We start from the raw sequence: 26,904 nt of genomic DNA, 5'->3' as shown, positions 1-26,904 counted from the left end.
AGTAGTGAATTGCCACTCATTTTCACTTCCATGGGCCAGTTAATTTAAGCACAAGATTGTATTTATCATGGTACATGACTTTTATTCTGGGTCAATTATTTACGTAGGTAAATATCTAATGACCAATTTCATTGCCAATAGTTCATGCTGTATTGTCAAGTGAAAACTTTCTATTGTTGTGTCCACTGGTAAAGTATTATAAATGCAATTGTCAATGATCTCAATAGCCTACAGCATTGAGACAGTTCCTGTACGATTTTGTCGAGTTTTTCATGTAAAGTTATAAAATTATAACCGTTTTTACAAAACTGTGTACTGTGTGGGGTGATGTCGGAGTGGGGTGATGTCGGAGAATGCAAAAAATGTATAAAACCAGGAAAAGTCCGAAAGTATGGTGTAATTATGATCCAACACTTTTAGATAAAGCCATTCATGATCTTCAGTGAGGCAAATTATCATACCAAAAAGAATGTGATTTTTATGGTATACATAGATTGACACTAAAAAAAAAAAAAAAAAAAAAAAAAAAGAAGAAGAAGAAGAAGAAGAAGACCGGAAAAGGTAGGACAGTCGGTAGTAAATGAGGAAGGAGAAGAAATGTTGAAGCAAGGCATCTTCAGGGTTGCACATTGGGGATTTCCTTTACGACACTGGATATTAGATATTCAGTGAAAGGCTACCTTGATAAATATGGCTGAAAAGAGAAGAAGTTTTCTAACAATTTATCAGGAGAAGAATGGGTGCATTTATTCCTCAAGCAGCATTCAGAAGATCTCCCCATTCACTTAAGCAGTATTTTAAATGAGTATAGAGAATTTCTTTGTTTTGTTTCTGTTTCTAATGTTTCGACTTAGTACTTTAAAATTTGCATTTTAATTTGTTAGAAAATAAAAAAATTGAACTTTAATATATACAATGGATTATGTCAATCCTTATCACTTACGGACAACCTTAAAATATGTTAAAAGTCACTAAAATCAAATTGAAGAATTTAGAATTTAAAAAATATCAATTTTTTCCGAATTCCCCCACACACTTCGAGACCTGGCACAGAGATTTAAAAAACCAGGGGGTGATTTCAGACACTTTATTTGTCTGTCTCAGGCAAATATAGGTACAAACAGACTTATATTTTTAGAACATTTTATTTGTTACATATGTATCCCACCACTCCTATAGCAAACAATGCAATCTAATAAAACCTTTGGAAGTTACAGTGAAAATAACCACAAAACCATCCAAAATCACCCCATTTGACAGTACTGTTATTTATCATTACTATATATGTTTCAGAGTAAATTATGCTTTGTGGATCTGTTAATAATAACTTCTTGTCATCCCAACTGAAACCAACTTTCCCTTTTACAAGCCACTCCATGCCCAAAGTCAAATTTTCATTCAGGTCCTCTATGGTCTTCAGTCCAGAGATTAAGTTTGATGCAGCTCTCCATGCTACTCTACCCTGTGCAAGTCTCATAATCTTTGAATAACTACTCCAACCTACATCCTTCTGAATCTGCTTAGCGTATTCATCTCTCGGTCTTCTATGATTTTTACCCTCCACGCTGCCCTCCAGTACTAAACTGGTGATCCCTTGATGCCTCAGAACATGTGCTACCAACCAATCCCTTTTTCTTGTCAAGTTGTACCACAAATTTCTCTTCTCCCCAATTCTATTCAGTACCGCTTCATTATTTACATGATCTACTCATCTAATCTTCAGCATTCTTCTGTAGCACCGCATTTCAAAAGCTTCTATTCTCTTCTTGTCTAAACTATTTAATGTCCATGTTTCACTTCCATACATGGCTACAAACCACACAAATACTTCTAGAAATGACTTCCTGACACTTAAATCTATACTCGATGTTAACAAATTTCTCTTCGTCAGAAACGCTTTCCTTGCATAGCCATTCCACATTTTATATCCTCTCTACTTTGACCATGATCAGTTATTTTGATCCCCAAATAACAAAACTCATTTACTACTTTAAGTGTCTCATTTCCTAATCTAATAACCTCAGCATCACTTGATTCAATTCAACTACATTCCATTATCCTTGTTTTGCTTTTGTTGATGTTCATCTTATATCCTCCTTTCAAGACACTGTCCATTCCATTCAACTGCTCTTCCAGGTCCTTTGCTGTCTCTGAAAGAATTACAACATCATCAGCAAACCTCAGAGTTTTTATTTCTTCTTCATGAGTTTTAATTCCTACTCCGACTTTTTCTTTTGTTTCTTTTACTGCTTGCTCAATATACAGATTGAATAACATAGGTGATAGGCTACAATCCCGTCTCACTCCCTTCTCACCACTGCTTCTCTTTCATGCCCCTCGACTCTTATGATTGCCATCTGGTTTCTGTACAAATTGTAAATAGCCTTTTGCTACCTGTATTTTACCCTGCCAACTTTGGAATCTGAAAGAGAGTATTCCAGTCAACATTGTCAAAAGTTTTCTCTAAGTCTCCAAATGCTACAAATGTATGTTTGCCTTTCCTTAACCTATCTTCTAAGATAAGTTGTAAGGTCAATATTGCCCCACGTATTCCAACATTTCTACAGAATCCAAACTGATCTTCCCCAAGCTCAGCTTCTACCAGTTTTTCCGTTCATCAGTAAAGAATTTGTGTTAGTATTTTGCAACCATGACTTATTAAAATGATGGTTTACTAATTTTCACACCTGTCAGCACCTGCTTTTTTTGGGATTGGAATTATTAAATTCTTCTTGAAGGTATGAGGGTATTTCGCCTGTCTAACACATTTTGCTCACCAGATGGAAGAGTTTTGTCATGATTGGCTCTCCCAAGACTATCAGTTGTTCTAATGGAATGTTGTCTACTCCCGGGGCCTCGTTTTGACTTAGGTCTTTCAGTGCTCTGTCAAATTCTCCACGCAGTGTCATATCTCCCATTTCATCTTCATCTATGTTCTCTTCCATTTCCATAATATAGCCCTCAAGTACATTGCCCTTGAATAGACCCTCTATATACTCCTTCCACCCTTCTGCATTCCCTTCTTTGCTTAGAACTGGTTTTCCATCTGAGCTCTTGATATTCATACAAGTGGTTACTTTTCTCCAAAGGTCTCTTTAATTTTCCTGTAGGCAGTATCTATCTTACCCCTAGTGATACATACTTTTGCATCCTTACATTTCTCCACTAGTCATCCGTGCTTAGCCACATTGTACTTCCCGTCAATCTCATTTTTGAGACTTTGTATTCCTTGTCACTTTCTTCATTTACTGAATTTTTATATTTTCTCCTTTCATCATTATCTCTTCTGTTACCCAGTGATTTCTACTAGCTCTCTTCTTTTTACCTACTTCATCCTCTGCTGCCTTCACTGTTTCAACTCTCAAAGTTTCTTCTATTGTATTTCTTTCCCCTGTTGTTGTCAATCATACTCTCTATAACCTCTGGTTCTTTCAGTTTATCCAGGTCCCATCTCCTTAAATTCCTAGCTTTTTGCAGTTTCTTCAGTTTCAATCTACAGTTCATAACAAATAAATTGCGGTCAAGGTCCACATCTGCTTCTGGAAATGCCTTACAATTTAGAACCTGTTTCCTGAATCTCTGTCTTACCATTATATAATCTATCTGAAACCTTCCAGTGTCTCCAGGCCTCTTCCACATATACAACCTTCTAAGCATGATTCTTAAACCAAGTGTTAGCTACGATTAAGTTATGCTCTGAGCAAAATTCCACCAGGTGGCTTTCCCTTTCATCCTTACCCCCAGTCCATATTCACATGACTACTAAATTTTCGTCTCCCGTAACTATCTGAATAATTTCTTTTATAGCATCATATGTTTCTTCAGTCTTTTCATCATCTGCTAAGTTAGTTAGCATATAAACTTCTACTACTGTGGTAGGTGTGGATTTTATGTCTATCTTGGCGGCAATAATGCATTCACTATGCTGTTCACAGTAGCTTATCCAAATTCCTATTTTTTTAATTTATTATTAAACCCACTCCTGCATTTCCATCACTTGATTTTGTATTTATAACCCTGTATTCACCTGACCAGAAGTCTTGTTCCCCCTGCCACTCCACTTCACTAATTCCCACAATATCTAACTTTAACCTATCCATTTCTCTTTTTAAATTTTCTAACCTACCTGCCCGAATAAGGGTCCAGACATTCCCCGCTCCAATCTGCGGAACACCAGTTTTGTTTCTCCTGATGAAGATGTCCACCTGAATAGGGAGATCTGAATGGGGCCCTATTTTATGTCTGGAATATTTTATCCAAGAGGACGTCATCTCCATTTAGCCATACAGTAAAGCTGCATGCCCTTTGGAAAAATTATGGCTGTAGTTTCCCCTTGCTTTCAGCAATTCACAGTACCAGCACAGCAAGGCCGTTTTGGTTGATGCTACAAGGCCAGATCAGTCAATCATCCAGACTTGCCTCTGCAGCTACTGAAAAGGCTGCTGCCCCTCTTCAGGAATCACGTTTGTCTGACCTCTCAACAGATACCCCCCTACTGTTGTTGCACCTACAGTATGGCTATCTGTATCGCTGAAGCACGCAAGCCTCCCCACCGATGACAAGATCCATGGTTCATGATAGTAAAAATGATGGTGAAAAGGCAAGTTTTACTATCATTTAAAAGAAATATTATTCATTTTAAATTATAGTAAAACTTGTCTTTCTACCATCTTATTATCTCTCACTGTAGAATCTCTTATCACAATTCCAGTTACTAGAGATTCAACAAAATTTTCCCCACTCTTTACTTAACTTGCCCGAGACTCCACTTATAGGACTTCCAGTGAAACCAGGCGATTCCATTTCCAATTATCTGTTTGTACCCAAATTCATTTTTATTCTAAGCTTCATCCAACAAATCACTTTCCACTATTACAGATCATTTCTGGCAGTACTGCCCCTGCTTTACTCTTACCTTCCATGATACTGTCATCTGAGTGAGGACAGACTAAATGTGATTCATATGTTAGTTCCAGTACTTCATAATCATTTACATATTACATAATCTACTAGCAGCAGGTTACTACCTTATTTACATTTCTGTCATGATTATCTTATTCTTTGTCTAATTTTGAATGGTTGGATTTGATATAATGGGTGTACTATGGTAATATACAAAATAGATCAATTATTTTCTTATAACTGTATTGGAATCTGGGCAGTGACTAAACCTCAATGGTCTGATTCAAGAGATTGAGAAGGTTCAAAGAAAAGTGGCAAGATTCTTGACTGGTACATTTAGTCATTGCGAGAGCATTACATAGAAAGTTTGAAGTGGGAAACACTTGCAGATAGAAGACATGCTAAACGGAAGGGGCTGCTCACTAAATTCCAAAATCTGATCTTCACCGATGATGTAGAGCATATATTATTACCAACAACTTTTCAGTTCATGCAATGATCACCATTCAAAGATAAGGGAAATTAGAGCTCGTACTGAAGCATTCAGACAGTTGTTTTTCCCCCACACGATCCACAAGTGGAACAGAGGGGGAGAATATGACTTTGGCGTGAATAGTGACCCCCGCCACACACTGCTTGGTGGCTAGAGGAGTATATATGTGGATGTAGATGTAGAATGTGTTCAATTAGCTTTCCATTCTGGTCTGTTGTTCCAGTCACCTCAGAAGAATACACCATGACAGAGAGCAGCTGAAGTAAAAATATGCATAATAAACTATCGCATTTGTTTTCAAGGCAGCAAAACATATACAATAACAGTGTTATGTTTAGTTACTGACTGTAGCTGGTACCAGAGGATCAATTTTAACCTTTTTATTTGTATATTTGTGCCTTTGTGTTCAGTTATTACCTACACATTGTCTAGTATTGTTGATTTTGGGTTCTTGATCAAAAGTGCTACTGTCATCAGCAAATATTTGTTTTGGAACAGTTCTTTACGATCTTTGAAAGGCTGTTCAAATAAATTATGAAGGGGTTGACCCAAGAATCTTGTATAACCCCATTCTGAGTCTAATTTTACATCTATGTGCACTGGTGCATTTTTTCACTATAGCTTCTATTTTCCATGTGAAGGTCTTATGGAATATGTGAGTAGCATAAAAATGTGCACTGTCACTTACTCTACTATTTTAAACAATCACTTAAACTGTTGTTGGCAAAATGCAGACTTTAATACTGCATGCAAGTAATTGTTCTTGTAAAATAAACCAATGTCTGTGCAATTTCATGTATAAATGTTAATGTACTACTGTAATTGCATCAATTGACTTGTCCTATATTACTTGTACACTGGCTGTATAATATGTAATCAACAGGACCAAATAAATAAATAAATAAATAAATAAAAATATCAGTTTTCTCCAAGTACGACAACTGAAGGATTTGGCTTAGTCACAGAAAAAACCAGCACAATAATGTTCTTGTTAGCTGTGGCAAGACCTCATTTGCTAGGTCATATGTGGCTTTCTCTTGCTACCTACCTACATCTTGTAATGAAAAACAGTAAACAGAAATATTGGAGGTACATAATTCTTTTGGTTTAGGCCTTGCTGTGCTGGTACTGCAAACAGCTGAAAGCAAGGGGAAACTACAGCTGTAATTTTTCCCGAGGGCATGCAGCTTTACTGTATGGTTAAATGATGATGGCGTCCTCTTGGGTAAAATATTCCGGAGGTAAAATAGTCCCCCATTCGGATCTCCGGGCGGGGACTACACAAGAGGACGTCGTTATCAGGAGAAAGAAAACTGGCGTTCTACGGATCGGAGCGTGGAATGTCAGATCCCTTAATTGGGCAGGTAGGTTAGAAAATTTAAAAAGGGAAATGGATAGGTTAAAGTTAGATATAGTAGGAATTAGTGAAGTTCGCTGGCAGGAGGAACAAGACTTTTGGTCAGGCAAATACAGGGTTATAAATACAAAATCAATTAGGGGCAACGCAGGAGTAGGTTTAATAATGAATAAAAAAAATTGGAGTGCGGGTAAGCTACTACAAACAGCATAGTGAACGCATTATTGTGGCCAAGATAGACACGAAGCCCACACCTACTACAGTAGTACAAGTTTATATGCCAACTAGCTCTGCAGATGATGATGAAATGTATGATGAGATAAAAGAAATTATTCAGGTAGTGAAGGGAGACGAAAATTTAATAGTCATGGGTGACTGGAATTCGAGAGTAGGAAAAGGGAGAGAATGAAACATAGTAAGTGAATATGGATTGGGGGAAAGAAATGAAAGAGGAAGCTGTCTGGTAGAATTTTGCACAGAGCATAACTTAATCATAGCTAACTAAAATATAAAAATCAGATTCAGAAGGATGTAGGTTGCAGTAAGTACTGGGAGATGAAGAACCTTGGACAGGAGAGAGTAGCATGGAGAGCTGCATCAAACCAGTCTCAGGACTGAAGACAACAACAACAACAACAACAACAACAACACATAATTCTTGCAGTCTAAACACAACCATACCTGCAGTCAGACATGCTTTACTCACTTTATCACATAAGTGATTACAAAAGGTCCCAAATATCTGAAAAGCTGTAATTATTTTGGCTTTAAGTGGCACCTGTGAAGTAGGAAAATTTTGTGCTTACTTGGTAAGACTGCCATTAGGATATCTCTACAGTTTTTCAATGAATTAAAATGCATTTGCTGAAATGCAATCGGACTACACTTATGCTATCTTTGAAAAAGCAGCACTTTTTTTTTATTTTCCTAGACAAACAATGTTAAATCTGAGCAGTTGCAACATTGTACTGCTGAAGAACTCTGGTTTTCTTGTGTTCCTTATTGCAGAAATACAAACCTTATTTTGAGAACACAGGTCAAAACACACAATGTTTATTGCAATACAAATCTGCACAAGCAGCAGCAACAGAATACAGAGGAAAATTTAATACTATTACTGCTGCAGTTACACTAAATAGATACAGTCAGCATTACATTTTCTGTCCTTAATCAATGGTTTCTGCCATGCGGACATGCAAATCTTCTATTCACTTGCTACTCGTTCATAGAAATTTTGTTTTTCAGCTGGGATATACGTCACATGTCAAGCAAGGCTTCTTCTTGGCACTTTCTACTGGCAGAATTTCATCGTACAAGATAGGGAAAACTGTAAATTATCTAGTGGCAGATTTCTTTTCCCAGTACCTATTGGTTGCTTTGCAATACTTTACAAAATCCACAATCACTGGATGTTGTGACTTTTCCTTCCCCTTAGTGTAGTAGGGTTGTCAGATGAAATGTGTAGCCAGACATACTCATAAGGGGAAGTCACGAGGTTGGGATCATGGATTTACTTCAAACTTTGTATACCTTTAGTAGGCCCTCAAAATAACATAAGTGCAAGTAGTAAGGTGCACTACTTGGGCAATTCTGAGAAAATTTCACAAGAAGTTTTACATGTCTGTTATGTAACCAATGATCTGTGTTTAGGTGCTGGAAGTTTCGAGTTCATGGTGGTCAAGAAGTTAGTGTTCAAGCTACATAAGATGAATGTGTGTGATATTCGAACATTTTGCACCTATCATTCATTCTTGCTACATTAGCAATGTCTCACTGCTATGCAGGTTAACTGCCAAATGGTGCCTGCCTCTGTCTCTGCAATTCAAAGTGTCGAGGTGCAAAGTATTCCAGGTACATTACCTGATTGCATGTATAAGGGATTTCAGAAATCACTACAGCCATACATTTTCACGAAAACTCTACAAAATTCTTCATTTTCTTGTTCTAATAATTAAATTTACTTAAAAATAGTAAGTAATCAAGTAATATGAAATTCACTACAACTCCTTGCAAATACACGACGTGTTCTTTTAATTACATTACCTCTCAAATGTCATACAAATTACATAATATGACCAGTGATGAAAAAATATATATTAAAAATTAAGTCTGAGCAGGAGTTGAACTGTTGGTTCATACACGTTCATCTTACAAAGCTCGAACACTAACCACTTGACCACTATGAACTCTAATGTCCGGCCAGAATGCCCAGATACATCAGTTACATAATAGACGTAAACTTCTCTTGCAATTCTCTCAGAATAGCTAGAGTAGTGCAACTTGCTACTTGCACAATATGTTGTTTTAATGGCCTTCTAAAGGTATACAACATCTGAAGTAAATCTGTGATCCCAGTGTCATGGCCTCCCTTTGTAAGTTATTTTGAATAAGTCTATGTGCAACCAGTGGTATGAAGTGCTAAGAGCCCTGAAATCCTTTGGTTCCATCTTGCACAGAAGGATCTGTTGTCCTTTGTGTTGGCAATGACTGGAATCCAGTTTTCTGGGTGAAAGGCTATTTTGTTCCTCTCTATAAGGACAAAATTTCTATCATATGGTAGGAAACTATGCCCTGCAATGAGGAATTTTTGACTTACAGCAGTCAAACATTTACAGATGATTAATTTTGCAAAAGTGCCCTAATATTTTTAAAACTGCTCACGAAATCAGCAATATTTAGGTTTATGTTCAACTGAAAATCATATGAAAAACATAAATTATGATCAAAACATTCTAGTGTCATTGATTTTCTCTGAATACTCTCCTTCACTTTAACACAATATAGAAACACTTTTGACACATTCTGTAAAAATGCTGGAAACGTTCAGTTGTTTCATTTTTTCTAATGTGCCAAGTTTCTTTCCTTTTTTCAATCATAATGGATGTACCCAATATCTTCTTTGCTACTCAACATTTACGAGTTACAAAAGATCCAGAGCATCAACACTTTTGTCTTATGAAGAGAACATAGTCTGACACATTCATAGCACAACTGTCTCACACCTCTCTGACAGCACCACTTCAGTGAGACTGCTCATGTCCCATCCACAAGTACCTGTCTTGCTGCTGCCAGGCATCCGCGCCATGCCTTTTCTGTGTGAACTGGGCCTCACAGTGCTGTACCACAAGAGAACAATGTCAACAGCAAATTATACTGAAAGCTCCTGCAAAGCATTGTTTTCAGTATAGGCCTACAGTTACTCAAGATACATTTTACTCAATCATGTAACAAAATTTTAAAATTGACGATAATAGAAGAAATTTCAAAAATTGATAAATTTGTAGACCAAGAATTTGTTGCAGCACCCAACCCTTTCAAGATATTTATCACTCCTTCCGGCCTTCTCAAAAGGGTTTGAGAAAGTGGCCTATGTTAGAATGCTGGCATTTTTAACTTAGGAGTTGTTCACCATAAGTCAGTCTGGCTTTCGTAAAGGATTCTCTGCACAGAAAGCAATTCTAGACATCACAAATGAAGTACTAACAGAGCTGAACAAGAAGAAAACATCCTGTTGATATATATTATAACCTAACCAAGGCTTTATGTTAGATCACACAATTCTTTCTGCCAAACTGCAGTGTCTAATGGTGTACGTGTTGCATAGATAGAATCTCATCTGACGACAAAAAGCGGAGGGTCTCATTTGCAGACTGTGTCTCAGGCACGAAAATAAACTCAGAGTGGTGGAACATACCATGTGGATTGGCAATGGGGTTACTATTATTTCTAAGCTACATAAATGATCTTCCAATTAATTTAAAGGGCAGTTAGAAAAGTCAGATTTGCTGATAACACACCACCTCAGGTGATGGCTGACTACACCGTGGTTCACAGCTAACTGTTTACGTCTTAATCTCACAGATTCATATTATGCTATTTCACACAAGCAGTAATGACTATCTAGCACCAGAAGTAGACATTAATGCTCATACAAAGAAAAGCACAGCATGTAAATCTAACTGGGGGCCGGCTAGATAAAAAGTTAAAATGTATCAACACAAGGATAAAGAAAGCAAGAAGTTCACTTCAGACCATTAGGTCTTTAGGAGCATCTCTCATTGCGTTGACTTTAAAGGAAGTGTTGGCTTATTTTTGATATTTTCAATCCCAATTGTCTTATTTTTGATATTTTCAGTCCCAATTGTCTTATTGATTTGTTTTCTGTGGCAGTGAACCTAAAGTAAATAAAATGTTCATTCAGCAGAAGCAAGCAGTAAGAATATTATACAAAACAGATAACTATATCTTGATGAAGTCTTAAGGATCTTGGAATTCTCGCACTCACTTCTCAATACAATTACTCCTTAATGCTGCTTTGGTTGCTGCTGATGAAAATAAGGTTTAACTGATATATGATATACATAGTCACAAGAAAAGACACACATAAACTTCGCCTCATTGTCCAGGGTTCTGAATGAAGTTACAAACTCTGGTAGTAACGAGAAAGAAAGAGTTGAGTCACAGACAGATACAATGAAAAGAACACTGGAAATACTGTTGTTATAATGTCGTAATTCCATCCTGCACTTTACATTGTTTGATACAGTGGTATTACAATATTGTCTATTACACGAATGCGTAGTGTCTGTCCTTTCGGATGCATTCATATAATTAGTATGCCTAGCTGGGCAACGGATCCACCTTCTTCAGTGTAGATGCATAAATACAACCAACCTCATATGGGAATCTCAAGAATAGTAAACACAGAAGAAATGGACAGGGACTGCGGATAGGTGGCGATTGGTGGGAATGTGGATCGGATATGAGGCATGCTGAGATAGTCCGTGCAGTTGCGATAACGCTGTGTCCTGGGTGGTGCACTGGTTAATGCACCTGCCTTGTAAGCAGGAGATCCAGGGTTCAAATCCTGGTCCGGTACACATTTTCACTCATCACCATTGATCCCATGTAATGTCCCAATACTGATGACAGCAGTGATCCCCTTCAATTTACATTAAGATATTCACCAAGCTCCTATCTGACAGCAGAAGAAATCAGAAATCCCTACCAATTCAAAAGGAAACTAAAACTCATCTCGCCATTCATAAATTATCTGAACGTCTAGGTTCAGAGATAGAAATAAAGGTGTACGACAAGTAATTAGGTGCTATAAATAGGACTCTGTATTCACAGATACGTTAAGGTTTCCTTTGAAAAATACCTCTGTAATGAAGTAAATATTCAGCTACTAACAATGGATGAACAAAACTGAGGTGGAGTACTGGCTTTTTTACTAATGTACTCAGTTAAATTTAGATGGCATATGTGGAAATAGTCTTGAGCTTTATAGTGATACTAGCTGACAAACCCAGTATTACCCAGGTATTCATCTTGCCAGCTTTCTATTAGTAATGGAAACAAAAAAATTAACTGTGTTTGTAGTGAAGTATCAAAAAAATGTAATTTCCATATATTCACGAAAACACCTTTGAAATTATGAAACAGTGTACACAGAAATATGCATAATGTACAAATGTAAAAGGATAGTATCCAAATTAAGACACATGATCCCGGGCAGTTTCTTTATACTGGGTGAAGCTGATTCACATGTCTACAATGCAATTTTGTAAATGTCCCTATGGTAACACCTCTTCATAGCTCTATAGATGGCTATCATTTTTGCCTACAGCCACTTGTGCTTCACAGTTGAAAGTTGTCAAAAGGGCAGCCAGATGTCAGGGATTTCCTTAAGTTGACTTAACTGTAGTAGTGTCTTAGCAATACAGAATAAATGTATTAAAACTTCATGATGCAGTATTTTTTCATGTATCTCAGTGTTTATGGCATCATATATCTTGAATTATGTGTCATACAATGATATATTCAGCTAGGTACATTCAGCCACATACTGGATACTGCTAGCAAAATATGTTGTGAATACAGTTAGTAGTAAAGAAATAATAAATTTAAACGTCACGCATATTGCGGCTGTTTTTCACTAATCTTGTTCTTTATGATGTCATATCTCCTTATCTCAGTAAGGATTGTGTGTACCAAGTTTGAATGAAATCGGTCCAGTGGTTTAGGAGACACAATGCGTGCACACACACACACATGCACACGCACTTTTATAATGTGTACGGATAACAGAAATATTCCAGATCACAATTATTTATTTATTTGGTTTCCATTCAAGTGATTATCTTTAAACCAGAAACTCCTCGCTGATCTTTGGAGACATCTCGTGTAGCTGCTGCACATACCAGAAAATACCAGTAAACTAGTACTTTTTGGTTCACACAGCAGCTCCATGAACCAGCTCCCCATGTCATGAAGGAGCTTCTGGTCTAGCCATCATTTGCTTTCCATTAAAATCATAGCTCTCCACCCTACCTAGTTTTTTAATATGAGGGTCTATGATATGTCAAAATACCACATAATAAAGTCATCTGTTATGGTTTCAAGTAATGTTTTGGTTTATTGACATGCAAATTAAATTTACTGATTGAAATGTACAACAGAATAATACTGTGATATGATATTTACATTATTACAATTCTTTCATCAAGTTTCCACAACTCTTGACTATATTCATTCATAATTAAATTCATATACATATTATGTACAAAAATTCAGAAGCTAAAAAACTTTTTAAAGTCAATGCCATCTTTTGTCATTTTGTTGTCCAACTCAGGCTTGATATTCCACTTCTTCTTAAACTCTTCAACTTCACCTGAAACAATGGTAATATTTAAATAACAAAACAACAGAGTGAAAACAGACTGCAACTTATCTAAACAATATCCATTATTGTACATGTAAAAAAAAATACCATTTTACATAACAAGAGCAGTACTTCTTTCATTATTTGGCAGGGTTTTACAATATTTTGAAAATTTTCGTGACTGTTTCTTTCCTGATGCACTGCTATATTGTTTCCCAACAGAATACCTCTTTAAATAACCCATCTTGTCACAGACTGAACAGCGAAGGTAATCCAGTAATAAGCATTTTAGTAAAGTACCATGAACATTATCATTATAAACTAAATGACCAATGCCAACAAACTGCTTAACAACATGACTAAAAACACCATTTTTATTTTGTGGTAAGTTAGAATTGACTTGAAGCAAGCAGTAAGCTCCTATAGCATGCATTAAATGTATTTTTGCCAACATTTCAACACCAGTGAAGTCACTACAGATGGAAACTGTCTCAGATAAATGAAAAATGGCCATAAACTGTCCACAATTCACAATATGAAAGCATCCTACCATTTATCTGAAGTAACTAAAGGATAAGCTGCAGATTGGAAGTCATCTTCTTTTACTATTTTCTGCTATTTTCAAAGTAGCAGCTTTATATGTGTCATTCACGAGGCAATATTTGGCCAAAGTAGCATTTTCTTCAACATTGCTGCAATGTGGTTGCAATATACAGCAATTTTCTGGTACGACTGGGGAATACTGCTGATGTTGCAGGCTGTTGCAGGTAGTTGCACAGATACTGGCAAGGGCTTGCCAGTGTTATCCACAAAGGGTGGAGGATATTTCATACTGCAGGAGAATCTCTACCTCTGTCCTTATCTGTATATGTTTCTCTCTCACTCTCACCTTTGTTTCCTACTTCTCTCATCAAGAGCACTGCAGTCCCATGTCTGAACCAATACAATATGGTTTAGCTTTTGTTTGAAAATTTGCACATGTACAAATAACCATCAATTTTGCTAGCCATACATTGTTGTTAAGTTTTTTTTTTATGTACGGCAATGGAGAGAAGTGGATAAACATGGGTCCTATAAATTTCATAAATGTCAAGCTTCTATGACCAGAGCAACGGGAAATCGAAAGTAGTGTATACAAGGACATCAACCTGAAAAAGTAAAGGTGGCAAGCTGTTGCCGATCAACTCAAACTAATGCTTGATGCAGTACACAAAAAATTCCAAAATCTTCAAACTTATGCCAAATGCAAAGCAAAAAAGTTGCACAGGAAAAGTGAAAATGGATGTTGCTCCTCATCCACATGAGTTTCATACTATTTTAGCTGGCCCTGACACAGAACCTGGTAGTGTAAACAGTAGTGTGTGCTGATGAACAAAAATAAAATATAAATAAAAATTATATTCTCATTTCAAACTTACCTTAATGAAACCTTCAGTTCTCCTACAAAATCACTGCTTACTTATGGTACCAAAAGGCTTCCTAATAAACAGCATGCTTTAAAGAGGTATACTAAATTTCAGTACAGATCACTAGTAACTAAAAACCCAAGGATGATTAACCATTACTTTGTAACTTGTGTACACTCTGAGTTGAATCAGTTTTAGTAGTTCTCCATGCAATTGTTTCTATGAGACACTAGCAATTACATTTCGACATCCTGGTACAATTCTGGAAAAGTTATGTACCCAAGATCAGTTCACAAGTTAAATTTTCTGAAGCATCTGGCTTTCTTAAAAAAAGACACTTCCAAAAACACAATTTCTTTTGTTCTTTGTATCTTCCTCCCTTGTCTGATGTGAAACCTAGTCCACAAACAATCTCCTGTGTGATTTCTCTACACACTCCCAATTCTCCCACCAACCCCAAGAACCATCTACACAGGAGTGTCCCCTTTGTCAGCCAGTACCACCACTGACTGGAACAACTGAAACACATCCTTTGTCAGGACTTTAATTACGTATCATCACACCCTGAAATGAGGGATATCCTACTCAAAACCCTTCTCACCCCTCCTAAAGTGATCTTCCATCACCTACACGACCTCCAAAACTTCCTACTCCATCCCTAGGCCACTTCCAATCTCAAGCCCTCCCCTTAGGGATCATATCCCTAGGGAAGATCCAAGTGCAAGACCTGCCCAATCCACACACCCAGCACTTCCCATTCCAGTCCTGTCACAGGCTTATTCCACCCCATCAGAGGCTCGTCCACCTATGGAAGCAGCATGTCATATAACAGTTCTCCTACAAGCATTGCACATTATTTATATTGGTATGACTGCCAACTAGCTGTGCACTAGGACAAGTGGCCACTGCCGAATTAGCCAAATGCAAAGTAGACCACCCTGTGGCACAACATCCAGCTGAACATACTATGCTTGATTTCAATCACTGCTTCGCAACCCAGGCCATCTGGATCCTCTCCTACACCACCAGCTTTCCTGAAAAGCACAGATGGAAGTAGTTCTCACAACACATTCTCTGCTCTCAAAGTTATCCTGGCCTCAACCAATGGTAGCCTACTGACCCCACACCCTCCACCAAACTGTTTCTGTCCCTCTGTCCCCTCATGCTCAGGTGTGTCACCTTCTGCCAATGCTCCCAGTACCCCTTTCCCTTTCCCTTTCCTACCCTCTCCAATTTGCTGCTTTCATTCACGTGATAATTTCATTCCAGTCCAAGGTGCCAGAAGTGGCAGTCGTGTGTGTGAAGTGTGCTTACTTGTGTGAATGAATGTGTGTGAGATTTCTTTTTTGAAGAAGGCTTAGACTGAAAACTAAATGTGTAAAAGTCTGTTCATCCTGTCTGTGTGCAACTCAATGTGTCATCTTTACAGTGAGTAGCAATGTATCCTTTTCCTTATACCATTGTAAAAGCTGAAGAGTTCCACTTACTTCCACTAGCTCACTTTGGCCTATTTTGTGGCAATAGTATAGCCTGGTGTAACACTTCTGGTCCAGAAATATATTGCCAGAAACAATGCCTGGCAAAACAGCTGATAATGTTGCTATAAATGTGGATGCAATTTGTCTGGCTGCAATAGTGCCACACAATATTGTCAGCATTCTGCAATTTTTACAGCCCACGTAAATGAACCTTTAAGCAATAGCCTGACAGCAGCCAATTCAACAGTTAAAACTACACAATATTGTGATGCTTATTGTTGTTGTTGTGGTCTTCAGTCCTGAGACTGGTTTGATGCAGCTCTCCATGCTACTCTATCCTGTGCAAGCTTCTTCACCTCCCAGTACCTACTGCAACCTACATCCTTCTGAATCTGCTTAGTGTATTGATCTCTTGGTCTCCCTCTACGATTTTTACCCTCCACGCTGCCCTCCAATGCTAAATTTGTGATCCCTCGATGCCTCAGAACATGTCCTACCAACCGATCCCTTCTTCTAGTCAAGTTGTGCCACAAACTTCTCTTCTCCCCAATCCTATTCAATACCTCCTCATTAGTTACGTGATCTACCCACCTTATCTTCAGCATTCTTCTGTAGCACCACATTTCGAAAGCTTCTATTCTCTTCTTGTCCAAACTAGTTATCGTCCATGTCTCACTTCCATACATGGCTACACTCCATACAAATACTTTCAGAAACGACTTCCTGACACCTAAATCTATATTCGATGTTAACAAATTTCTCTTCTTGAGAAACGCTTTCCTTGCCATTGCCAGTCTACATTTTATATCCTCTCTACTTCGACCATCATCGGTTATTTTACTCCCCAAATAGCAAAACTCCTTTACTACTTTAAGTGTCTCATTTCCTAATCTAATTCCCTCAGCATCACCCGACTTAATTCGACTACATTCCATTACCCTCGTTTTGCTTTCGTTGATGTTCATCTTATATCCTCCTTTCAAGACACTGTCCATTCCGTTCAACTGCTCTTGCAAGTCCTTTGCTGTCTCTGACAGAATTACAATGTCATCGGCGAACCTCAAAGTTTTTACTTCTTCTCCATGAATTTTAATACCTACTCCGAATTTTTCTTTTGTTTCCTTTACTGCTTGCTCAATATACAGATTGAATAACATCGGGGAGAGGCTACAACCCTGTCTCACTCCTTTCCCAATCACTGCTTCCCTTTCATGCCCCTCGACTCTTATAACTGCCATCTGGTTTCTGTACAAATTGTAAATAGCCTTTCGCTCCCTGTATTTTACCCCTGCCACCTTTAGAATTTGAAAGAGAGTATTCCAGTCAACATTGTCAAAAGCTTTCTCTAAGTCTACAAATGCTAGAAACGTAGGTTTGCCTTTCCTTAATCTTTCTTCCAAGATAAGTCGTAAGGTCAGTATTGCCTCACGTGTTCCAACATTTCTACGGAACCCAAACTGATCTTCCCCGAGGTCAGCTTCTACCAGTTTTTCCATTCGTCTGTAAAGAATTTGCGTTAGTATTTTGCAGCTGTGACTTATTAAACTGATAGTTCGGTAACTTTCACATCTGTCAACACCTGCTTTCTTTGGGATTGGAATTATTATATTCTTCTTAAAGTCTGAGGGTATTTCGCCTGTCTCATACATCGTGCTCACCAGATGGTAGAGTTTTGTCATGACTGGCTCTCCTGAGGCCATCAGTAGTTCTAATGGAATGTTGTCTACTCCCGGGCCTTGTTTTGACTCAGGTCTTTCAGTGCTCTGTCAAACTCATCACGCAGTATCTTATCTCCCATTTCATCTTCATCTACATCCTCTTCCATTTCCATAATATTGTCCTCAAGTACATCGCCCTTGTATAGACCCTCTATATACTGCTTCCACCTTTCTGCTTTCCCTTCTTTGCTTAGAACTGGGTTGCCATCTGAGCTCTTGATATTCATACAAGTGGTTCTCTTCTCTCCAAAGGTCTCTTTAATTTTCCTGTAGGCAGTATCTATCTTACCCCTAGTGAGACAAGCCTCTACATCCTTACATTTGTCCTCTAGCCATCCCTGCTTAGCCATTTTGCATTTCCTGTCGATTTCATTTTTGAGACGTTTGTATTCCTTTTTGCCTGCTTCATTTACTGCATTTTTATATTTTCTCCTTTCATCAATTAAGTTCAATATTTCTTCTGTTACCCAAGGATTTCTATTAGCCCGCGTCTTTTTACCTACTTGATCGTCTGCTGCCTTCACCACTCCATCCCTCAGAGCTACCCATTCTTCTTCTACTGTATTTCTTTCCCCCATTCCTGTCAATTGTTCCCTAATGCTCTCCCTGAAACTCTCTACAACCTCTGGTTCTTTCAGTTTATCCAAGTCCCATCTCCTTAAATTCCCACCTTTTTGCAGTTTCTTCAGTTTCAATCTGCAGTTCATAACCAATAGATTGTGGTCAGAATCTACATCTGCCCCAGGAAATGTCTTACAATTTAAAACCTGGTTCCTAAATCTCTGTCTTACCATTATATAATCTATCTGAAACCTGTCAGTATCTCCAGGCTTCTTCCATGTATACAGCCTCCTTTCATGATTCTTGAACCAAGTGTTAGCTATGATTAAGTTATGCTCTGTGCAAAATTCTACAAGGCGGCTTCCTCTTTCATTCCTTCCCCCCAATCCATATTCACCTACTATGTTTCCTTCTCTCCCTTTTCCTACTGACGAATTCCAGTCACCCATCACTATTAAATTTTCGTCTCCCTTCACTACCTGAATAATTTCTTTTATCTCGTCATACATTTCATCTATTTCTTCATCATCTGCAGAGCTAGTTGGCATATAAACTTGTACTACTGTAGTAGGCATGGGCTTTGTGTCTATCTTGGCCACAATAATGCGTTCACTGTGCTGTTTGTAGTAGCTAACCCGCACTCCTATTTTTTTATTCATTATTAAACCTACTCCTGCATTACCCCTATTTGATTTTGTATTTATAACCCTGTAATCACCTGACCAAAAGTCTTGTTCCTCCTGCCACCGAACTTCACTAATTCCCGCTATATCTAACTTTAACCTATCCATCTCCCTTTTTAAATTTTCTAACCTACCTGCCCGATTAAGTGATCTGACATTCCACGCTCCGATCCGTAGAACGCCAGTTTTCTTTCTCCTGATAACGACGTCCTCTTGAGTAGTCCCCGCCCGGAGATCCGAATGGGGGACTATTTTACCTCCGGAATATTTTACCCAAGAGGACGCCATCATCATTTAATCATACAGTAGAGCTGCATGTCCTCGGGAAAAATTACGGCTGTAGTTTCCCCTTGCTTTCAGCCGTTCGCAGTACCAGCACAGCAAGGCCGTTTTGGTTAATGTTACAAGGCCAGATCAGTCAATCAACCAGACTGTTGCCCCTGCAACTACTGAAAAGGCTGCTGCCCCTCTTCAGGAACCACATGTTTGTCTGGCCTCTCAACAGATACCCCTCCGTTGTGGTTGCACCTACGGTACGGCCATCTGTATCGCTGAGTCACGCAAGCCTCCCCACCAACGGCAAGGTCCATGGTTCATGGGGGGGGCGTGATGCTTATAATGATAAATAAATGAATGAACGAATGTTAACACTCATAGTTTTAAGTGTTCTGTGAGCTGTTCCTCTCATGTACAATGAACTGTTTTAGACTACTTGGTGACACTATAAAGTACACTGTAGTATTGTCTGTATTAAAATTCTATAAATGGGTTGATCATTGTATTATTATATAGATTCCTTTTTTTCCTACTTTAGAAATTAATAGCATACCTATATAAACTGGTTGCTTATTAGAACTGTATTTTTCCAATGGAAAAGAGCTACCTAGGAAAGTAGATTAGTTTGCAGAAACATATTACATTTGTCATTCATACATCGACTAGGTGTACTGCCCGAGGGGAACACAGTGACTGTGTTGTAAAGAAATTCTTTTTGTTGTATTTTTCAGCCTAGAGTCATCATTAGTGGTTATGATTCCTTAGCATTTATCATCAGGTAATCTGTTTACAAAGGAAGAAGAAAATGGAAATAAAAATCAAAACACCTTTGTTATGCAGCAAGTCCAAGGAGATTCCAAACTCTCTACATGTGAACATATTTTTTGAAAATCTTTTACATGTATTTTATCAAAACTTCCACTGAGAGTGTGCTAGACAAAAGTGTCTAATAAGCTTAATTGGATCACTGCTGGAATAAAAATATCCAGTGAAAAAAAAAAAGAAGAAGAAGAAGAAGAAGACAACTGCACAAGGGACTGAAATACAACAAAGACCCTGTTTTCATTAACAATGTTAAACAGTATAAAAGCATGTTTAAAAGTATAGTGAAAGCAGCAAAACAAATGGTTAATAATAAATACATTTCAACTCATAGAAACAAATCAAAGGCAGTACATCCATCATAAAAATAAATACATTTCAACTCATGGAAACAAATCAAAGGCAGTACATCCATCATAAAATCAGAACTGGAGACTAGAACTGACAGCAAAGAATTTCCAAAATTAAGGTGGGGAGTAAAATTGTAACAAACCCGGCTGAGATGTCAGAGCCATTCGACACTTTTTTTTATAAATGTATCTAAATCAGATGTAAATGTACATGCTTATGCAGAGAAAGTACATTTAAGAGACAGAGCAGAAGAATACTTTAACAAATTTGACAAAATTTCAATTAAAAATGTAGAGAAAACTATAGTACAGCTAAAAAACAAAAAATTTGCTGTGTGGGATGGCATACCTACCAAAGTAGCTACAGCTGCCACCAGGATAGCATGCATTTGGAACAAAAACTATCCTGGTCTTCACACACAGTATTTAACAAGTAAGTTAAACAGCTTTACATTTGCTATGAAGATTCTGTCATATTCAGCTTGCTTGGAGACAAGAAAAATAGTTTACCACAGCTACTTTGAATCAGTTATAAGGTATGGCATTATTTTTTGGGGAGGCATAAGCAAAATGACTAGAATCTTAAAATTACAACAATCAATTGTTAGAAATATATATAACGCAAAACCGAAAGTATCCTGTTGTACCCTGTTAAGAAATTTAAAAATATTAAGTGCCCCAAGTTTGTTAATTTATGAACTGATTATTTTTGTATACGGTAATCCCATGTTATTCATGGACAATAACTTTAAACATCAATACAGTACTAGGAACATGGAGAATTTCACATACAGATTAAAGCTGTTTGCACAAACCCCAGAATACACGGGCATGAATATTTACAACATTCTAAAAAAGAAACAAATGCTCAGCATGGAGATGGGGCAACTAAAGCAAGAACTATGACAGTCGTTCGTACAGAATGGTTATTATTCCTTCGAATAATTTCTTACGGTTAATATGACAATCTGACCATGAGAGCAAGTGGCTAAAATGCTTTGTTAATTAAGTTTAAAAGTTTTATGTCTAATAAATGACTATAATAATTATTCATTCTTTTTACAGTAATACTGTTATTAGGCTACACACAGTCACTGTAAAATATAAATTAATAATTATTGTTTCTGCAATACACATAAATTGTAATTGCAGTATTGATGAGTCCCCTGTACATTAATCGTCGTCGTCGTCATTTAAGACTGATTATGCCTTTCAGTGTTCAGTCTGGAGCATAGCCCCCCTTATACAGTTCCTCCATGATCCCCTATTCAGTGCTCACATTGGTGCCTCTTCTGATGTTAAACCTATTACTTCAAAATCATTCTTAACCGAATCCAGGTACCTTCTCCTCAGTCTGCCCCGACTCCTCCTACCCTCTTCTGCTGAATCCATGAGTCTCTTGGGTAACCTTGCTTCTCCCATGCGTGTAACATGACCCCACCATCTAAGCCTGTTCGCCCTGACTGCTACATCTATATAGTTCATTCCCAGTTTTTCTTTGATTTCCTCATTGTGGACACCCTCCTGCCATTGTTCCCATCTACTAGTACCTGCAATCATCCTAGCTACTTTCATATCCGTAACCTCAACCTTGTTGATAAGGTAACCTGAATCCACCCAGCTTTTGCTCCCATACAACAAAGTTGGCCGAAAGATTGAACGGTGCACAGGTAACTTAGTCTTGGTACTGACTTCCTTCTTGCAGAAGAGAGTAGATCGTAGCTGAGCGCTCACTGCATTAGCTTTGCTACACCTCGCTTCCAGTTCTTTCACTATGTTGCCATCCTGTGAGAATATGCATCCTAAGTACTTGAAACCGTCCACCTGTTCTAACTTTGTTCCTCCTATTTGGCACTCAATTCGTTTATATTTCTTTCCCACTGACATTACTTTCGTTTTGGAGATGCTAATCTTCATACCATAGTCCTTACATTTCTGATCTAGCTCTGAAATATTACTTTGCCAACTTTCAATCGAATCTGCCATCACAACTAAGTCATCCGCATATGCAAGACTGCTTATTTTGTGTTCACATATCTTAATCTCACCCAGCCAGTCTATTGTTTTCAACATATGATCCATAAATAATATGAACAACAGTGGAGACAGGTTGTAGCCTTGTCTTACCCCTGAAACTACTCTGAACCATGAACTCAACTTACCGTCAACTCTAACTGCTGCCTGAGTATCCATGTAAAGACCTTTAATTGCTTGCAAAAGTTTGCCTCCTATTCCATAATCTTGTAGAACAGACAATAACTTCCTCCTAGGAACCCGGTCATATGCCTTTTCTAGATCTATAAAGCATAGATACAATTCCCTGTTCCACTCATAACACTTCTCCATTATTTGACGTAAGCTAAAGATCTGGTCCTGACAACCTCTAAGAGGCCTAAACCCACACTGATTTTCATCCAATTGGTCCTCAACTAATACTCGCACTTTCCTTTCAACAATACCTGAGAAGGTTTTACCCACAACACTAAAGAGATACCTCTGTAGTTGTTACAATCTTTTCTGTTTCCATGTTTAAAGATTGGTGTGATTACTGCTTTTGTCCAGTCTGATGGAACCTGTCCCGACTCCCAGGCCATTTCAATTATCCTATGTAGCCATTTAAGACCTGACATTCCACTGTATTTGATGAGTTCCGACTTAATTTCATCCACCCCAGCCGCTTCATTGCACTGCAATCTATTGACCATTTTTTCCACTTCCTCAAATGTGATCCTATTTCCATCATCATTCCTATCCCATTCTACCTCGAAATCTGAAACATTACTGATCGCATTTTCACCTACATTGAGCAACTCTTCAAAATATTTCCTCCATCTGCCCAAGGCATCCACAGGGTTCACCAGCAGTTTTCCTGACCTGTCCAAAATACTTGTCATTTCCTTCTTACCTCCCTTTCGAAGACTGCTAATTACACTCCAGAATGGTTTTCCAGCAGCTTGACCCATAGTCTCCAACCTGTTTCCAAAGTCTTCCCACGATTTCTTCTTGGATGCTGCAATTATCTGTTTGGCTTTGTTTCTTTCTTCAACATAACTTTCTCTGTCTACCTGGGTTCTGGTATGTAGCCATTTTTGATACGCCTTCTTTATCCTTTTACAGGCTGCCCTGACTGTATCATTCCACCAAGCTGTTTGCTTCATCCTACTTGTACACACTACTGTTCCAAGACATTCTTTAGCCACTTCTAGAACTGTGTCCCTGTACCTTGTCCATTCCTTTTCCAATGACTGTAATTGACTACATTCAACTGGTACCTTTCTGAGATCGCTGTTATGTACTTGTGCCTGATTTCCTTATCCTGAAGTTTCTCCACTCTTATCCTCCTACATATGGACCTGACCTCCTGCACTTTTGGCCTCACAATCCCAATTTCACTGCAGATTAAATAATGATCAGTGTCATCAAAGAATCCCCTGAATACACGTGTGTCCCTCACAGCCTTCCTGAATTCCTGATCTGTTATTATATAGTCAATGACAGATCTGGTTCCCCTGCCTTCCCAAGTATACCGGTGAATGTTCTTATGTTTAAAAAAGGAGTTTGTGATTACTAAGCCCATACTGGCACAGAAATCCAAGAGTTGTTTCCCGTTCCTGTTGGCCTCCATATCCTCTCCAAATTTACCCATAACCTTTTCATACCCTTCTGTTCGATTTCCAATCCTGGCGTTAAAATCACCCATGAGCAGAACACTGTCCTTGTCCTTTACTCTAACAACTACATCACTGAGTGCCTCATAAAAACTATCCATCTTATCTTGATCTGTTCCTTCACAATGCGAATATACTGACACAATCCTAATTTTCTTGCTAGACACTGTCAAATCTATCCACATCAGTCGTTCGTTTACATACCTTATTGCAACTACACTGGGTTCCATTTCTTTTCTGATGTAAAGCCCTACACCCCATTGTGCTATTCCTGCTTTGACTCCTGACAGGTAGACCTTGTATTCTCCCACTTCCTCTTCTTTCTCACCCCTTACCCGAATGTCACTAACAGCTAAAACGTCCAGCCCCATCTTACTTGCAGCCTCTGCCAGCTCTACCTTCTTCCCAGAGTAGCCCCCATTGATATTAATAGCTCCCCATCTCATTACCATTTGTTTGCCAAGTCGTATCTTAGGAGTCCCTGGTTTGTCAGTTAGAGGTGGGACTCCGTCACCTCCAAAGGTCCGAGGCATTTTGCTCTGATTGTTGCCAGCATCATATTTAAAGTACCAGGGAAGCAGGTTGCTAGCCTTACTTGCCCCGAGTCCCATTGGGTTTTACCCCTAACAGCTGAGGGACTAACCGGTGGATTTGGTAGTCTTTGCCGTATGAGCACAAAGGTGACCACGACTCAGAATATGTCCGAGATGCCCAGCCTTATTCCAAAGAAACTGGTATCCCGACTGTCGGGACCACTACTTGGCCACTCATACGTTGCCCGTGGTTCATGAAATAGGACATGACTACAGGAACCCACACCATGAACCACTGTATGTCATGTGACAATAAAAATTCTGATTCTTTTCAAACTTAAATACGTTTCATCATAGCTTGTCAACTGAATGGACCAGGAGCTGTTTCTTTCCCTCTGTCCCCTCATGCTCATGTGTGCCGCCTTCTGCCAATGCTTGCTTGGTTGGTTGGTTGATTTGGGGGAGGGAAGCAAACAGTGAGGTCATCAGTCTCATCATATTGGGGAAGGATGGGCAAGGAAGTCAGCTGTGCCCTTCAAGGGCAATTGCCTGAACCGATTTATGGAAATCACGGAAAATCTAAATCAGGATGGCCGGACACGGGTTTGAACCATCTTACTCCCAAATGCTAGGCCCATGTGCTAAACACTGCGCCACTTTGTTCAGTAATTGGAAGCTACTGTTAATTATGTGCAATAATACTATAAAGTCGGTAAAAAATATATTCCTAGTAGAAACTTGATTGTGAGACAAAGGCTTCTCAAAGTGAATACCAGGAAGAAAATGACAAATACTGGTTTAGGTGAGCTAGATGTACACTAGAGGCAGGATTGATGACTACAGCCTAAATGTGTGCCTGTACAAGTAGTCAACTGGTAACTGGCAATCACAGGTGCGCAGTAAACTCTTTTTCTGTCGACTCCCAATTGTCTAACAGTAGCTTGATTTAACAGTTGTTTCATTCTTTGAAATTCTGAAGGTAGCAGAGATAAAATATAGGGAGCGAAAGGTTATTCGTAACTTGCACAGAAATCTGTAGTTGAGAATGGAGTGAGTCAAGGCTGTGACCTATCCTCAATGTTATTCAGTCTAACATGATCTATGGTAAAAGAAAGTAGTTGAATTAAATCAGGGGATGCTGATGGAATTAGATTTGGACATGAAACACTAAATGGAACAGATAAGTTTTCCTATTTTATCAGCAAAAAGGCCAAAGCAAAGAGGATATTTAATGCAGACTAGCAGCAGCAAGAATAACATTCCTGGAACAGAGAGATTTGTTGACTCTGATTATAAATTTAAGTGCCAGGAAATATTTTCTGAAGGTATTTGTCTGGTCGAAGTGAAATGTGGATGATAACCAGAACAGACAAGGGGACAGAAGCTTTTGAAATGTGGTGCTACAGAAGAATGTTCAACATTAAATGGGTAGATAGAATAACTAACGAGAAGTCGCTGAATCAAATTAGGAAAAAATAAAATTTATAGCACAACCTTACTATAAGAAGGTACTGGTTGATAGGACATGTCCTGAGACATCGGATATGGTAGCATGTAAAGCTTCATCAAATCAGTCTTTGGACTACAGGTGATGACTTTTGTTCTGATTGTTTATTGTACACTTGCAACTGCCAGCTTCAAGTTTGCTACTTGCAGATTATGTCTGAAGGCATGCACCATCTATCCTGCTTCTAGTACGTGTTTGTTTTATCTACAGCAGTAGTTATCCTTTTTTTTTTTCAGGCCCTCTCTTACAATTAAATTTATACTATGAATATTTTTAATACCATATCACTCACAGTTAGCCTTCAGAAGCAAAAATCAGAGCAAATATGTGCTCACAATGTGAGTGCCTCTCCTGGCCAGTTCTGCTGATGAGCTACCATCTAACATATCCAAGTGCATTTATAAAAGTTAGTTCAATTTGTAATTTAGTTTCCTAGTATTTTACAGTCCCCTGTTTCTTTTTTGTTAAACAGGTCACCTGATGATG

The 26,904-nt window shown here is 38.3% G+C and overlaps 1 protein-coding gene across 1 annotated transcript in view; it reads right to left on the bottom strand.

The window, feature by feature from the left end:
• Window positions 1-13,157: 13,157 nt before the first annotated feature.
• Window positions 13,158-26,904, bottom strand: part of LOC126162228 (HCLS1-associated protein X-1) — a 71,846-nt gene continuing 58,099 nt past the window's right edge. Inside the window, exon 7 of the mRNA XM_049918589.1 lies at window positions 13,158-13,425. Within this exon, the coding sequence (XP_049774546.1) occupies window positions 13,325-13,425 (101 nt within the window). The 3' untranslated portion in view covers window positions 13,158-13,324. The remainder of the gene's footprint in view (window positions 13,426-26,904) is intronic.

Source organism: Schistocerca cancellata, chromosome 2, assembly GCF_023864275.1.
Source record: "Schistocerca cancellata isolate TAMUIC-IGC-003103 chromosome 2, iqSchCanc2.1, whole genome shotgun sequence".
Classification (NCBI taxonomy): domain Eukaryota; kingdom Metazoa; phylum Arthropoda; class Insecta; order Orthoptera; family Acrididae; genus Schistocerca; species Schistocerca cancellata.
Note: the sequence above shows the minus strand (reverse complement) of the source record. Positions and strands in the feature narration are given on the sequence as shown.